Below are 15,081 nucleotides of genomic sequence, written 5' to 3' on the forward strand. Positions count from 1 at the left end.
GTCCTTCATTCAACAAACACATACGCTTTACTGTCCACCAGTAAAGAGCTGGTTAAAAAAAAATTGCTGTATGGTTTTATTATAGAACATCATGTTGTTAATGCAGCCAGTCTTTCCACAAGAGCACATGCAACGTTCCAAGATGTACTAAAGTGAAAAACCAAGGCAAAGTGTATTTTCTGAAATCTGGCCCCTTTTGTATGGTGGTTCAGTCACTATGTCGTGTCTGCCTCTTGTGATCCCACGCGCTGTAGTCCACCAGGCCCCTGTGCCCATGGGAATTCCCAAGCATTAATACTGGAGTGGGTTGCCATTTACTTCAGGGGATTTTCCAGACCCAGGGATGGAACCCAGGTCTCCTGTGCTGCAGGAAGTGTCCTGCATTGGAAGCAGATTCTTTACTGACCAAGCCACCAGGGAAGCATGTATACAGTGCTGTAAAAAATATATAAGTAAATATATATCTGTGTGTACACTGGTTTGTACATACCTTTTTTTAACCTGGGTGGATACAGGAAACTATTAGTAGTAGGACACAGAAAAGTGTTTTTAAAAACTTGCCTGGCTCTGTGCCAGGCTTTGGGATAAGTGGTCAGTATAAAAGACCAGTCCTGTCTCTGTCCTCTGAGGATTTCCATCAAATCACTTTCTTCTGTTTCTGTCTCTTGCTACCTTGCCTTGGTCTGCTCTGAGCACTTATTTCTTGGTCCACCTCTTTGTTCTCTTTCTGTGCTTTCTCTGAGTAATCTCTTCTACCCCCAGGACTTAAATTGTGGCCTATATTCCAATGATTCCTAAATTTGTATCTCTAGATAAAATTTTGTCTCCTGAGTTTGACACCCATTATTTGTCTATATATCACATAGATCCAGGGAGTCTCACTCAGATGTGCCATGGCTGTTCAAAATGATTACATCTAAAATTTAAGTTCATCTACATCTTAGTACTCCATCACCCCCATCTCGTTTTTCCTCAAAAATTTATCTCTGTGATTGTGAATGGGGCAAAATGAAATAATGAAAGTTGTTCCCCATGCCTGAATGTGGAAACTATCTTAGAGTTCTTTTTTATACCAGTGTTTCCTGACCCCTGCTGCCTCAACCCCAAACTATCTAGTAAATTTCTAAGACTTGTTCCTCTCCCTTCTAAATATTTCTTAAATTCTTGCCCCATGGTCTTAGTTTCTTCTTCTGATCCTTAAACACCTTTTTGGGGACATGGAGTTGAAATTCCCTGGAGGTGTACGGCCCTGCTGCTTACTGCCTGGGGCACCTCTACCACCATGCGGCTGTCTCTCCCACAGTGCTCGGGGAGTTCTTCCTGTACCAGGGGGTGGAGTGTCCAGGTCTGTCCAGCTCACTCAGCCACCTCTTTATTGTGTACTGAGCACAGAACAGAGCTTATCAGGTGGAGAACAAATCCACAGGGGGGCATTGCTGTTTTTTAAGCTTGAGGATACTTTTGATACTAATTTACTGCTCAGCTTTCCTCATTTTCATTTGCTCCATTGTCCACTTTGGAAAGACTTGTTCTTTGCTTTGTTTAGCCTATTCTAATTCTGTTTCTGTTTTCCCTTAGTCTTTCATAAATCTGCTTCTTTCTCTTCATCTCTTTTCCTGGTTGGCAACATCTAGGAAACTGTTCTTACCAATTGAAGTAAGTTGCCTTATTTGCTCCCAGCCAGGTCTACTGATAGTGACCATTCTTCTGAAATCAGTGCTAAACTTATACATTGAAAACAATGTATATTTTTTAAAGAATGAAAAGTATATTTGTGCATATAATTTACCTTGCTTACTTAAAGTAAATATGCTCTAGAAAGCATAAGAGCATAAAAATATGCTCTTAAAAGTGGAAAGGAGTTATTCTTTGCAGTTTTCCTAGTGAGGCCTTTTTTTTTTTTTTTTTTTGACAAACACTTAAGAGCCTATAAGTGTCAAGTGTTTTCACAGATTTCCTTTAATCTTTACCCTTATGAGAAGGTCTTAATTTCCTTATTTTCCAGATGAGGAGACAGACTCAGGACATTAGGTACTGTATCCAAGGTTGCCTAGGTTCCAAGGCTCTGTCTGCTAGACCACATTTGCCTCTGTGCTTTCAAATGAGTGGCTGTGAAATATATAATTTTATAATCCATGTGCAGCAACACTGCTTCTGTTTTCTGTAGCCTCATTAATGTATTAATATACTCTTATAAGTTACTAAGAAAAGAAGTTAACAACTGAAAACTAGGCAGTGTTTGGACCTTCTCTTCCTCTGCCATTTTTTTTCATGTCATTCTGCTAGGCAGCCCCGAAAATATTTCTTAAGATTGTTATTTTATCTGTAGGCTGTAATTGAGCAATAGTAAACTTTTTTTTCCCCCATTTCCTACTGGATTAGTTAGAGTAGTTGTAGCATTATTCATGTCTTCTAAGGGCTCTTTAACATAATGCTTATTTACTGAAATGTGTTTTGTAGCTTCGTCAGCAATTGAAGTGGTTGATATGTGAACTCTGCAGATTATATAACCTTCCTAAGCACCTGGATGTTGAGATGCTAGATCAACCACTACCCACGGGTCAGGTAAAGTAAAAATTCTCAAGTGTTCAAGAGCTAAAATACATTGTTTCATGCACAAATAAAATTAGGACGATTTCTCATTATTATACAACTTATTTAGAAGTTAGTTTTTGTTTTCCTGTTGAATTGTTTTGTTTGTTTTAGATACTAAAAATAGCCTTTTCACTCTTGGGAGCTGCTGGTTATATTTACTAGGACAGGCAAACAATCGCCCTTGTCCCCATCACCACCTTTTTGTTGTTAATATTTCTGGTTGCTGTAACTGTTCCTTGCTTCTGCAATTGTTTGCTTTTGTTTATTTACTTACCTTCACCTGAGAATGCCATCTCTCTGCCCTTTTGTGCTTCTAAAGGCCTAACTCGAATGTTATCTCCTCCATGCAGCAGAAAGTACCCACTTGCTCACCACCACCTCTAACTTCTCTGGATTTCTGGATTTACCTATTTAGGTATAATTTCATGACTTGTACTATAATAAAGATTTAACTCTTATACCACCCACTTACCCACCCACCTCCCCTTCCTAAAACATCTTTATATTTAGTCATATGAATAATCATCACTTATCATTAGGACTTTGTAGTGTAGTTTCCTGTTATATTTCCTTTGTACAATGTTTTGCTTTGTGGTGTCTTCCTTAGTAATAATTCTTAGTTTAAAAAAGTTATGTCCTGTCTCTTTTCTGTGAGATCTCCCCTCTCTTCTTCAGCCTTTGGTTTCTTCTGTACCAGTCTCAGCAGGTTTTTTTCTGGGCTGGCTATTCAGCGGTCATCTTGAAATTTTTCTTGTCTCTTCCACTGGAGTAGTAGATACATTGTTTTCAGATTTCATGTTTCTTTCTCTTTTCCTTTCTCTGGAGTGAAATGATTTTAGTCAAGTAAAATCTTAAGAAAACATGAAGAGGTGGTACATTTCTGAGTTAACTTCTTAAAAAAAAAAAAAAAGGCCAGACCACCATCGGTTTGAATCTTGATCTACTGCTCATTAGTTGTATTACTAGTTAGCTTAGGCTAGTTACCTAGCAGTATTTTCATCAGTTTCCCATTTGCAAAATGGGAGAAATGTTAGTAATACTTATATTTGGGGGGACATGTAAAGATTAAATAGGTTGTTACATATAAATCATTTAGGGCAATGCCTGATGCATAATAAACGCCCAATAAATGTTAACTGCTATTATATTCATCACTTGATTGATAGTTTGGTTGAATGTGTAATTCTTGGTTGAAAAATTCACCTCAGAATTTCAGACTGTGCTGTCGTCTAGTCAGTAGTGGTGTGCCCTTCTTAGTCTTAGTCATCTCTGCGTGACTTTCAGGAAGCTTCTAGGACTTTGTCCTTCCCTTGGTGTTCTGAAATATCACAGTGGTTTACTGAGTTGTGGTTTGTTTGGTTTTCCGTTGTTTTTGAGCACTTAGTATGGATGGACCTTGTCAAATTTGGGCTCTTGAGTCTTTCTTTTTGGGTGGATGTTCTTATATTTTTTTTCCTGTGGCACTTTCTCCTTTCCATTCTTTTCTTTGTTCACCTTGGAATACCTACCAGTAGGATTTTAGACCTCCTTGCTTGAATCTTTTTATCTTGTTATCACTATATTCTGTCTCTTTGTCTTAATTTCAAATTCTGAAACATTTACCTTTCAATTTTTGAAAATTTTATTTGAACAGTCATAACTTCATAAGTTTTATTTTGGCTCTTTATTACTGCTTAACCAGTTACCCCAGAACTTAATGGCTTAAACAACACTTTCTTCTCTCTCTTAGGATTATGTGGGTTGGTTAGGCTTAGTTGGACAGGTTTTCTGCTGACCTCACTGTGCAGTCAGAGAGTGGCTGGGACTCGTTATTTGGACATGTGACGCACTGGAATGTCCAACATGGCTTCTTCGTTCACATGTCTGATGCCTGCTCTTTCTTCACATGGCCCTTCTTACCACATGGCATCTCATCTTTCCGGGTCTCTTATTGTGGCTTCTCTTCCTTTAGAAAGGTAGTCAGAAATTCTTATTTTTGGCTTTTAAGAGCACAAAAGTGGACGCTGTCAGGCTTTTTTTAAAGTTTAGATCTGGAATTGGCACAGTGTCATTTCTACCATGTTTACTGGTTAAAGCAAGCCACAGGGCCAGCCCAGATTGACAGTGGGCGGGTCCAGATGAGGGTGAATGCCGGGAGTGTGGTCACTGTGGGCCCTCTCCAAAGATGAACAAACTGTAGGGTCTGAAAGCTTGCTCCCTGACTATTCCTCATTCGTAGCGTTCTATGTTTGTTTTGTTGATGTAATCATAAGTGTTTTTAAGGAGTTACTTTGATATTCCCCCTCAAGCATCTCTATTTCTAATAAGTTTAATGATTTTTTTCTAATTTATCTTGGTTTGTTTTTTTCTTTTTGAAGACTCCTCATATATCTCTTTATTCTGTTGCTTTTTCATATTTTTTCCTTTTTTTTCATTCGTATTTGAAAGAGGTGCTGAAAGGCTGATAAGGAGTTCTTTGAGGCCAAGACTTGCCAACTGATACAGCTCTTTGGAGGAATTTAAGCTGGCTTCCATCCCTTATCCTCCACTCCCTGTTTCTTGGTATAATCATAAATGATGGCTGGAACTGTCTGGTTTCTCTGGACGTGAAACCTTGTCTCCTGCTTGAGACAGATGTGTCTGCCAGAGTTCTGCTTAGGAGAGCGGTATGTTCTGGGGGCTAGACAGCCTGCTCTGTCGTTGGCCTTTGGTTAGTCTGTGCCTCACTCTTGTCCAGCTCTCCTGGTGTCTTCGTCTGGAGCCTCTCCAGGGCACTACGGGACAGGTTAGCCTGCCGATTTATCCCCTAACCTGTGGCTTGGCTTGTTTGCTCCACTTAAATTACCGTTCTCCAGGTCACTGTCATCTCCTAGCATGAGTTGTCTTTTCTGCTGGTAGCCCTCTTTTGTTGTTGTTACACTGTGTGTTTGTACAGTGTTCGACCTTCATGGTATGTCTTCATTGTAGTTCTAGTGGAGCCTCAGGAAAGAGATGGGAGAAAAGTATATATTCTATGTTCAGCTTTGCTTCTTTAGAAAACATAGGTTTTTCACTTAACAGTATATCATGGACACAATACATATAGACCTACCTTGTTTTTCATGACCATGCATATATTAATAATTCCATATAGGGATATAACATAAATTACATGCATAAGTTTCCTAATTTTGACTCTTCCTTGCATTCACATAATAAACATTCAGTACCTATGTAGGTTGGGAGTTGGGGGTAGAACACAATAGATATGATACTTTATATTGGGTTTTTCTACTTTAAGTAGAGTCTAATATACTCTCTTTTCTTTTAGGCTCCTCTTATTTAATTTTGGTATCAGAGTATAAGCAGTATCATGACTTGGGAAGCTTTGTGTATTTTCTTTTTTCTAAAATCTCAAACAGTTGAAATTAATTTTCAGCTAGGGGGTAGTTTTGCCTCCCATGGGACATATGAAAGTATTTGGAGATACTTTGTATTGTCATGCTGGCCAGGGTGGAGGAGTGTGCTGTTGGCTTTTTGTGGGTAGAGGGGATGTTACTAAATATCCTGCAATGTCAGGACAGTTCCCCACAACAAACAGTCATTTGGTTCAAGAATATCAATAGTTCCAAGGTTGAGAAGCCCTGATTTAAACAAACATCTGAGCCCGTTCCATTTTTCTTTTCTATGTAATATTCTACTTAGATTTTCCATTTCTTCAATCAGTAGTATTCACTTTTTGCATCATCTTCATCTGTGGTTATAATCTTTTCTAAAGTTTTCTTTATCTTGAGGCTTGTCTGTTTTATTATAATGGTCTTTTGAAAGAATTGACCCTTAGTTTTATTTGTTAAATGTTTTTATTTTTTACTCTAGTCCTAATCATTTCTTTTTCTCTTTTAGTTTACTGGATCAATGTGATTTAAATTTTATAATGAAACATGTAAGGGCATTTGTTTTCTTTTACAGTGTTTGACTTTATTGCATAGATCTTAAAATTTACTTATTTTCTAAACAGTTTGTATGTCTTAAGTAGTTTGAGTCCATCTCTAGTTCATATTGCTTTTCTTATATTTTACAAGAAAAAGTTTTAAATAATATGTATTGAAAGTATATAGGCATAAGTTTAGAATAATAACTAGTGATAGGGAATACCTGGCAACTATTGCCTAGCCACCCCTCAGGTAAAGAAACAGAACATTGCTTGCACTGCAGAAATCTTCTTCAGGCCCTTTCCAGATTATCATTCTCCTATATGTAATCCTCCCCTTACTTTTCTCTAGTTTTATTGCTCATATATCCATCCCTGAACAATATGGTTTAGTGTTGCCTGTTTTTGAGCTTCATATTAAAGAGTTATACTATCTGTGTATTCTCTCATGTCTGTCTTTGGCTCAGCATTGTGAGTGTGTTCATTTAGATGGTGTGTAGTTATAGTTCTTTATTATTGCTGTATTTATTCCATTGTACCGTACATACTCATTCATTTGACTGTTTACTGACTTTTGGTTTGATTCCAGTTTGCTATTAGGAACAGTGCTCCCATGATCATTTTTGTCTATAGTACATGGTACACCTGTGCAAGTATGTCTCTGGGCATGTATTTAGGAATTGAATTACAGGGGCATATGAAGGTCAATTTCTTCTTAAATTCAAAAATTATTTAGAAAAAATTTTTAAAGATTCTCAGGCAGCTTTGGGGTTTTTAGTTTTTCACTGTGATCAGAATATGGCCTGTAAACTTTGAGCTGCGTTAGCAGCAGTTGCTTAGACTTAACCAGTGATGTCTTTGATTATTGCTGTTTCTTGTACTCCGTGGTTGCCCCTCTCTGAAATATATCTCTGACTAATGTATTCTTTCTAGAAAGGATTTCTGAGGGTGGATATGAGGAGTGTTCCTTGAATACTCAGTGTCTGTTTTTATTATTTATTTAATATATTTATTTGACTTTGTGTAAAGTACTCTGTGTAAGTGCTAAGGATCCGGTGCTGAATAAACACAGGTATGGCTTGCATCTTGATGGAACTCAGGGAATTCTAAATTCATAGCTGAGTCTTTTCCAAGTTCTTTACATTTTTTTCTTCTGGTCTATTTTGTTACAGATGAAAAGTCTGAAACCTGTCTGATTCTTAGTTCTTTATACTTTTTCTCTCTGGAAATTGATGTGTTTTTTTTTTTTGCTTTAACTGTAAAGTATGGGGTTTTACTTTTCAGCATTACTTTGGGGCATTCAGAGCTACTTGATATTTTGACATCCTTCTTTAGGTTGGTAACATTTGTCTCTTTCTTTCCCTCATTTTCTGAATGAATATTGGATGAATATTGTTTCTCTATATTCTGCTCTCTTTTCCCTTAACTCTTCTCTTATTTTAATCACCTTCTTCCCACCCCACCTCCATCTCCTTTTTCTCCACATTTTAGGGGAATGTCACAGTTTGGTTGTCTTCTTTAATCATAAATATTTTGTTCATTCAGGTCCGTTGTGCTCTCTGGCCCTTCTACTAAGTTGTTTTTTTTTTTCCTTTGAGGGGAGATATTTTTGATTTCCCAGAACTCTCTTGTTCTTTCACATAGTAATATTTTTAGATTTTGTGGATGCAGTATCTTCTCAATTACTGCTAAAGATTACAGTTAGATTTTTTAAAGTATTTGTTTAATTTTTGGTCTTAAGTTGCAGCACGCTGGGTCTTTGTCACAGTTCATGGACTGTTTTCTAGTCATGGTGTGTGGGCTCCAAGGGTGTAAGGGCTCAGTAGTTGTTGCCCTGTGGCATATGGCATCTTAGTTCCCCGACCAGGGGTCGAACCTATATCCCCTGCATTGGAAGGTGGTTCCTTAACTGCTGGACCACCAGGCAAGTCCCTCCAATTCAGATTTTAAATTGTTTTATTGCTTTCATTGATCATGCTTCAGGCCACTTCTGCTTGTTTAACTTGGTGCCTTTCTTTCAGATTGCTAGTTTCTTCAAATATCTGGTGATCCTTGATTATCTCCTCATTTTTAGATGGGGTATGAGTTGTTGTGTGTGTCCTTAGCAGTTGTCACTCCTCTCTGCTGTGGCCTCTCCTGGTTTTTCAGACCTGTACTCTGCCTGTGGCGTGTGAATGGGAAGTGCTTGACAGGTGGCCATTGCAGTTCCTAAGTAAAAAGAAGAGAGAAATCTGTTAGGAGAGTTTGCTGCTGCATTGAGTTACATTAAAAAATTGTTTTTTTCCTCTGGTTCTGACACTGACACTAAGAGGCCAGCAAGGTTGATCTCCTATATGAGCGTGATCCTTACCAGCTGTAGTTGGACAAATAGAGTAGGAATTTCTGGGGAAAAAAAATACCAAGTTTTTAAAGTCCTAGAGAACTCTGTGTCCTGGAGAACTGTGCCCTGGGTCCAGTGAAGCTTGTCTTTATGAACTCTGATTAAACTAGATATAAAACCTCTTCTTAAAACCCCATCTCTGTGAATGAGAGTTAAGTTGTAACTTATACAGATATATTCTGTGGTAAATAGCATGTTATAAAAAAAGAAAAATCGCTCTTTAGTGAAATGGTGATTACTTTATAACTTTTAGTTTTGTGCAGTGTCTATGCCTTTATAATGCATTTAACCTTTTAAAATGTAAACTGTAGAATTTATGGAAAGATTCAGGTTTTTCAAACCTTAAAAGGTAGATATTTTAAGGAACCCTTGGTTTCGGGTATTTTAAGCCAAAAAGAAGCCATTGGCCTTATAGGCATAGCGATATGTATAAAATGTTTTCTTATTTTAAATTAGAATATTTAAAATATTAATTAGAATATGTTTAAATTTTTTTCTGTTTGCTTTATATTTGACTCTACCTTTGTTAATTTCCAAGGCATCTGTTAAGTTGAATTTTTCAAAAATTTTCTTAAAAAGCTGATAAATATTTGTCAAAGCAGAATTTAAGAAAATTAAATGTTAAAATTAAAATTAAATGTTTCAGCTTTAATAAACTGTTAGTGGAATTGCAGTGACAAGTAGTTTGTCCCTAAAGTCTTCCGATATGCTGTGTGCTTACTTGTTCTGTGTAGTCCTGGCAAACTTTTTTTCTTTTCAGAATGGGACAACAGAAGAGGTGACTTCAGAAGAGGAGGAAGAGGAAGAGATGGCTGAAGTAGGTATTTTATGTAAAAGTAACATTTCATAAATATCTTCATTTTTGGACATTTTAGTAATTTTCTAATCTCCTTTATTAAAACCATTGTTAATGTGGAATAATGAGAAGCACATTGTATTTGAAGTTTAATACAGTTTATAAAATCTGGCTTTATCTCTAATTCATCATACGCTTTTTAGCAAATTGCTTATCTGATGTCCTTGGATTTGATTTCATGGAAAATAAGAGCTCTTAACATTTAGTACTAAAATTATATATGAGTTTAATAGTAGTCAATACTTAACCTGATTTGGTTTAAGAATAGGAACTACTAAGTTTCAAAAGTTGGAATAAAAGGGGAATTTGAGAACATTTAAGGGACTATTCATTAGAAGTAATGAAAACTATCTCATATTGAAAACAAGAGTGTCAAAGAGGAAATTCCAAAGACATTGAGCTTACATCAGTTTAGTTGCCAGTCATTGATAAAATTTTAGAGGTTTTCAGACTCTGAAGCTTTGCATTTAAATTCAAACTTCAAAATGAAGATCTCTTTCTCTGTACTGACCTGATAAAAGGCATTTAAGTTCCACAACGTTGGTTTTAAAACATTTTTCTGTTTTGGGTCTTAGAATTGATTCAGGTTATTACCTTATTTTTCTTGATTTGGAAAAATGTAAACCTTAAGTTCACTTCTTAGGATGCCTTATAACTAATGTAGTTGGAGGTTTGTTTTGTGAGTCTGGAAGTAAAAATAATTCTTTTTTGGAAAAAATAACTTTATTTTTGACTGTGCTGAGTCTTCGTTGCTGTGCCAGTTTTTCTCTAGTTGCAGAGAGCGGGGTCTATTCTTCCTTGCAGTGCGTGGGCTTCTCATTGTGGTTGCTTCTCTTGTTGCCCAGGACAGACTCTGTCTAGGGCGTGGGGGCTTCAGTAGTTATGGCACATGGGCTCTAGAGTTGTCATTCCCGGGCTCTAGAGCACAGGCTCAGTAGTTGTGGTGCAGGGGCTTAGTTGCTCTGTGGCACATGGGGTCTTCCTGGGCCAGGGATCGAACCCATGTCTTCTGCATTGGCAGGCAGAATCTTTGCCACTGAGCCACTAGGGAAGCCCTAAAATAATTCTTAACATTATCCAATTAGAATGAATTTTGGAGATATAGGAAGTTTTAAAAAAATATTTACATGGAGTTTAACTTTGGAATAAACTGAATTAAAATTTTAAACTTCTTATTGAGCCCAGTATATAATAAAGTAGATATTGTACTCAAAGAGTTTATGTACCTTTCTTTTTTCCATTCACAAGATAATATGAGGGAAGGATAGCAACATTTGGGGAAACCTGGAAAGGTAGGATAGACTTTGGAGATGTCAGATTAGGACAGGTGAAAAGATATTCAAGGCAACTAAAATAATGTGGTAAAAAGGCCCAGAACAACCCTGGGCATGGTGTGTGAGCACATTGGAGGTTGTCCTTTTGGAAGAAAATTGATGTGTTAGAGTCTTGGGAAGCAAGTTTGTCTAGAAAAAGCAGATGGCTGAGTTTTTAATTAGAGACAATATTTGTTTATATTTGGTGTGATTGTTGATAAGGCCTTAAGAAGAAAATAGTATACCGTGAATATTGTTTTGTAAAAAGATGATAATGATGACTTCTGTGTTGTTTAATACTGAGTGGAAAAATTTTGTGGGTTGGAATATGGCTGAGGTTTAAGTTGGAGGAGGAGATACAACCCAGCACTCTGAAGAAAACAAGTGTAGATGGTAAATCGTAGCTGAAATGTGCAATCCAGGGGAAATCAGCTCTATGAAGTGTGAAGTCATAGACGGTCTAAATAAGAAAGGAATAGGAGTTGAAGAGATGGCAGTCCAAGAAAAAGATCATTGAGTCTGGATGGAAGTGGTCTAAATCAACCTGGTCTAGAAATCATGAATTAATCTGCTTGATAAAATGGAGATAACATATAGACTACTACTTTAGAGATTTTGATGACTGAAGTAAAGTTGGAAGTAAGATAATAGATTTATACAAACATATGCAGAATCTTTAAATGTGTAAAAGCAGATAATAAGGGAAAGGAGGGAGAAGAATTATGTGGAGATAAATGATGTTGACCTAGAGATGGTGTTTGAATTCTTTTTTTAACTTTTTTCCTAATTATAAAAAAATCAATATGTGCTCACTACAGCAAACTTGGAAAAGAAGAAAAAACACTGATAATAGTATTTCAGTATATGTCCTTTTTTTTCTGTGCTTATTTTGACATAATTAACATTCTGTGTATTCAATTTTGTATTCTGTGTCTTTTATTTCATTATTGATATAGAAGAAGCCATTATACTGTATTGGCATTTTAATGGTCTTCTGGCATTCTGTTAATTAACTGTTCTGATATTTTGCACATGAAAATTTTGTTTTTGTGGTTATAAAGTTGAAATGGGCAAATAGATTTGTGCCTATATCTGTGTTCACATTGTAGACTAGGTACTAAACTAAATCTAATGGATTTTTAGAAGTCAAGTTAAAGTTCTTGGTACCTCATGCTGTACTATTTCAAAAATTCCTCTTAATAGGAGATTTAAAGCCATTTAAGATGGTTATGGCTTTGTAAAATTATTAAATATGCTTTACTCAGTTTCTAGCTTTAAAATATAGGATATAAAAGGAGAGAACCTTTTAAATTGAATGGTGAAAGCTTTTCTCCTCGCCTCATAAGACACATGTATTTCTCTCTTCTATTTTCTAGGTCAAGAATAATTTAACTTTTGGCATGAGCTTGAGTAGCTAAATTTTTAAATTTTTTGTAGGATATAGAAGACTTGGATCATTATGAGATGAAGGAAGAAGAGCCTATTAGTGGGAAAAAGTCAGAGGATGAAGGAATTGAAAAAGAAAATTTGGCAATATTAGAGAAAATTAGGAAGACTCAAAGGCAAGACCATCTCAATGTAAGTATTGCATAAGTATCTAGAACCTGGACTTTTGTGGTTAAATAATTACAGTTGACCCTTGGATGCTGACCTTACACAGTCAGAAATCCACATGTAACTACAGCCAGCCTTCTATATCCGCAGTTCCACATCCAAGGATTCAACTAACTGCAGATAGTGTAGTATGTATTTATTGAAAAAATCTGCATGTAAGTGGATCCATGCAGTTCCAACTCATCTTGTTCAAGAGTCAGCTGTACAGGAATACAGAGCAATTCAATAAGATACCAACCTCAGCCAGGCCTCTCCATCCCTGCCTTGGTAGTAGATTCAGTCATATGTTTTATTGCCCTAGTTTTACTTTTTCCCCTAACATTTCTCATCTACTGATAGCTCCTTTCTACCCTGTTCATCTGCTTTTCTACTCTGTTCATCTGAAATCAGTTACTGTCCAACCTGCTTATCCTGTTTTCTCTCTTTACACTTTTCCTATGGGATCTGTAAATTTAAATTCAGTCTCTCCTACAAAGTATAATTCAAATTCTCTCTTCTTCATGAAGCTGGCATCTGATTTGTTCTGCCATGACAGAACCAAATGTAACATTTTCTTTTGACTTAACATCTTTTATATGAAGCAGCATGGTAACAAACACAGCTGTGTGGCTTCAGTTTCCCAACTCTATAACATGGACATTATGTACCGTTTAGATGATTTTTGTAAATAATAAAGGAGAATGATGTATATAAATGTTCAATGTAGAGAAATATCAAATGAAAGTCTAGCTCTCCATCTCAACACTTAACTGTTTACCTACTGCCTTTCTGTTAAAGCTGTTTATCAACCCCATGAAATCTGAGAACCAGTTCTTTTGTCCTGAGCACAGATTCTCAAACACAGGGAGTAAATTGTTGTGCAAGGAGATGAGAAGTGTTGTAAATAGGAAGATGACTCTCATGTCGTCAGTCTTACTTACTGTACTAATGTAACTGGCAGATCTTTCTTTAGAGAGCAAAGAAATTTAGCCAAGTCTTTACCTTGATTATTAAAAAATAAATACAAGCTTGTGGTATTCAAGTTAAAGATATTTACTCTTACTTTCTATATCTTGTGATTGCATCCAGTTGTGTGTTATAGTCAAACAGCTACAAATTATTGAATACTATCACATGACACATTCTAAGTCCTTTAAACTTTTTATATGCCTTTGCATTTAATTTTCATAACCACTGTGTGAAATATTCTTCCTACTCTACAGATGTGAAACTGGGGTTTTAACTCATCAAATAACGTAGCCAGATTTTCTACCTCACCTTAAAGTGTAGTGCAGTTTTTAAGGTGCAGCATTTAAAATTTTACACAGATGTTCAGAACAGTCTTTTGGACTCTGTGGGAGAGGGCGAAGGTGGGATGATTTGGGAGAATGGCATTGAAACATATGTAATATCATATGTGAAATGAATTGCCAGTCCAGGTTTGATGCATGATACAGGATGCTCAGAGCTGGTGCACTGGGATGACCCAGAGGGATGATATGGGGAGGGAGGTGGGAGGGGGAGTTCAGAATGGGGAACATGTGTATACCTGTGGCAGATTCATGTTGATGTATGGCAAAACCAATACAATATTGTAAAGTAATTAGCCTCCAGTGAAATAAATTTATATTAAAAAAATAAAATAAAATAAAATTTTACAAGGTCAGGTTTTCTTTTCTGTTTTTTAATTCAGAAGACATTCTAAATAGTTTTCTTATGATAAATAGTTCTATTCGTATTCAGTCTTAGGATAAGATACTGGTGCCTTTTAATCTTCAGAGAAGTTGGAACACTGAAAAGTACTGAAACCAGTTGTATGTATGTGGACATGTTTCTCTATTTCTTAATATGTAAACTATAGATTATTAGTATATTATTCTTGATTATAAGGAAACTGCTTTAGTTAATGTATCATGTTGAGGGTCTTCTAGTAATTTTCAAAAATGCATGGAACCCCTACACATCTATTAAAATGGCCAAAATCTGGAGCACTGGCAATACCAAATGACTGGTGAGGATATGGAGCAACAGGAAACTTTTCTGATTGCTGATAGGAAAATAATGTCTGGCAGATTCTTTAAAAGCTAAACATATTCTTACCATACAATCCAGCAGTTGAGCTCCTTGGTATTTGCCCAAATAAACTGAAAGGTTATGTCCACACAAAAACCTGCACATAGATGTTTATAGCAGCTTTGTTCATAATTGCCAAAGCTTCGAAGCAACCAAGATCATCTTTGGTAGGAGAGCAAATAAACTGTAATACATCCAGGCAATGGAATATTAATCCCTGATAGAAAAAAAGTAATGAGTTGTCAAGACAAGACATAGGTGTGGAGGAACCTTAAATCCATGTTACAGGTGAAAGGAGCCAATCTGAAAAGGTTGCAGACTGTGTTTCAATTACATGGCATTCTGGAAAAGGCAAAACTATGGAGACAGTAAAAAGATCCGT

At 36.4% G+C, this 15,081-nt stretch overlaps 1 protein-coding gene and 1 long non-coding RNA gene across 5 annotated transcripts in view; one reads left to right on the forward strand and one right to left on the reverse strand.

The window, feature by feature from the left end:
- The window catches only part of UBE2Q2 (ubiquitin conjugating enzyme E2 Q2), a 60,567-nt gene that overhangs the window by 13,280 nt on the left and 32,206 nt on the right, over positions 1–15,081 (forward strand). For 2 of the 4 annotated variants that reach the window (XM_069560125.1, XM_069560126.1), the window contains exons 3-5: positions 2,461–2,565; positions 9,625–9,681; positions 12,471–12,611. In XM_069560125.1, the coding sequence (XP_069416226.1) occupies positions 2,461–2,565; positions 9,625–9,681; positions 12,471–12,611 (303 nt within the window). The remainder of the gene's footprint in view (positions 1–2,460; positions 2,566–9,624; positions 9,682–12,470; positions 12,612–15,081) is intronic. The other 2 variants (XM_069560127.1, XM_069560128.1) reach the window with 1 other exon arrangement.
- LOC138423796 (uncharacterized) overlaps positions 8,423–15,081 on the reverse strand; it is a 42,500-nt gene continuing 35,841 nt past the window's right edge. The window contains exon 2 of the long non-coding RNA XR_011250452.1: positions 8,423–8,692. This is a non-coding gene — a long non-coding RNA (uncharacterized lncRNA). The remainder of the gene's footprint in view (positions 8,693–15,081) is intronic.

This window comes from Ovis canadensis, chromosome 18 (genome assembly GCF_042477335.2).
Source record: "Ovis canadensis isolate MfBH-ARS-UI-01 breed Bighorn chromosome 18, ARS-UI_OviCan_v2, whole genome shotgun sequence".
In the NCBI taxonomy this organism is placed as follows: domain Eukaryota; kingdom Metazoa; phylum Chordata; class Mammalia; order Artiodactyla; family Bovidae; genus Ovis; species Ovis canadensis.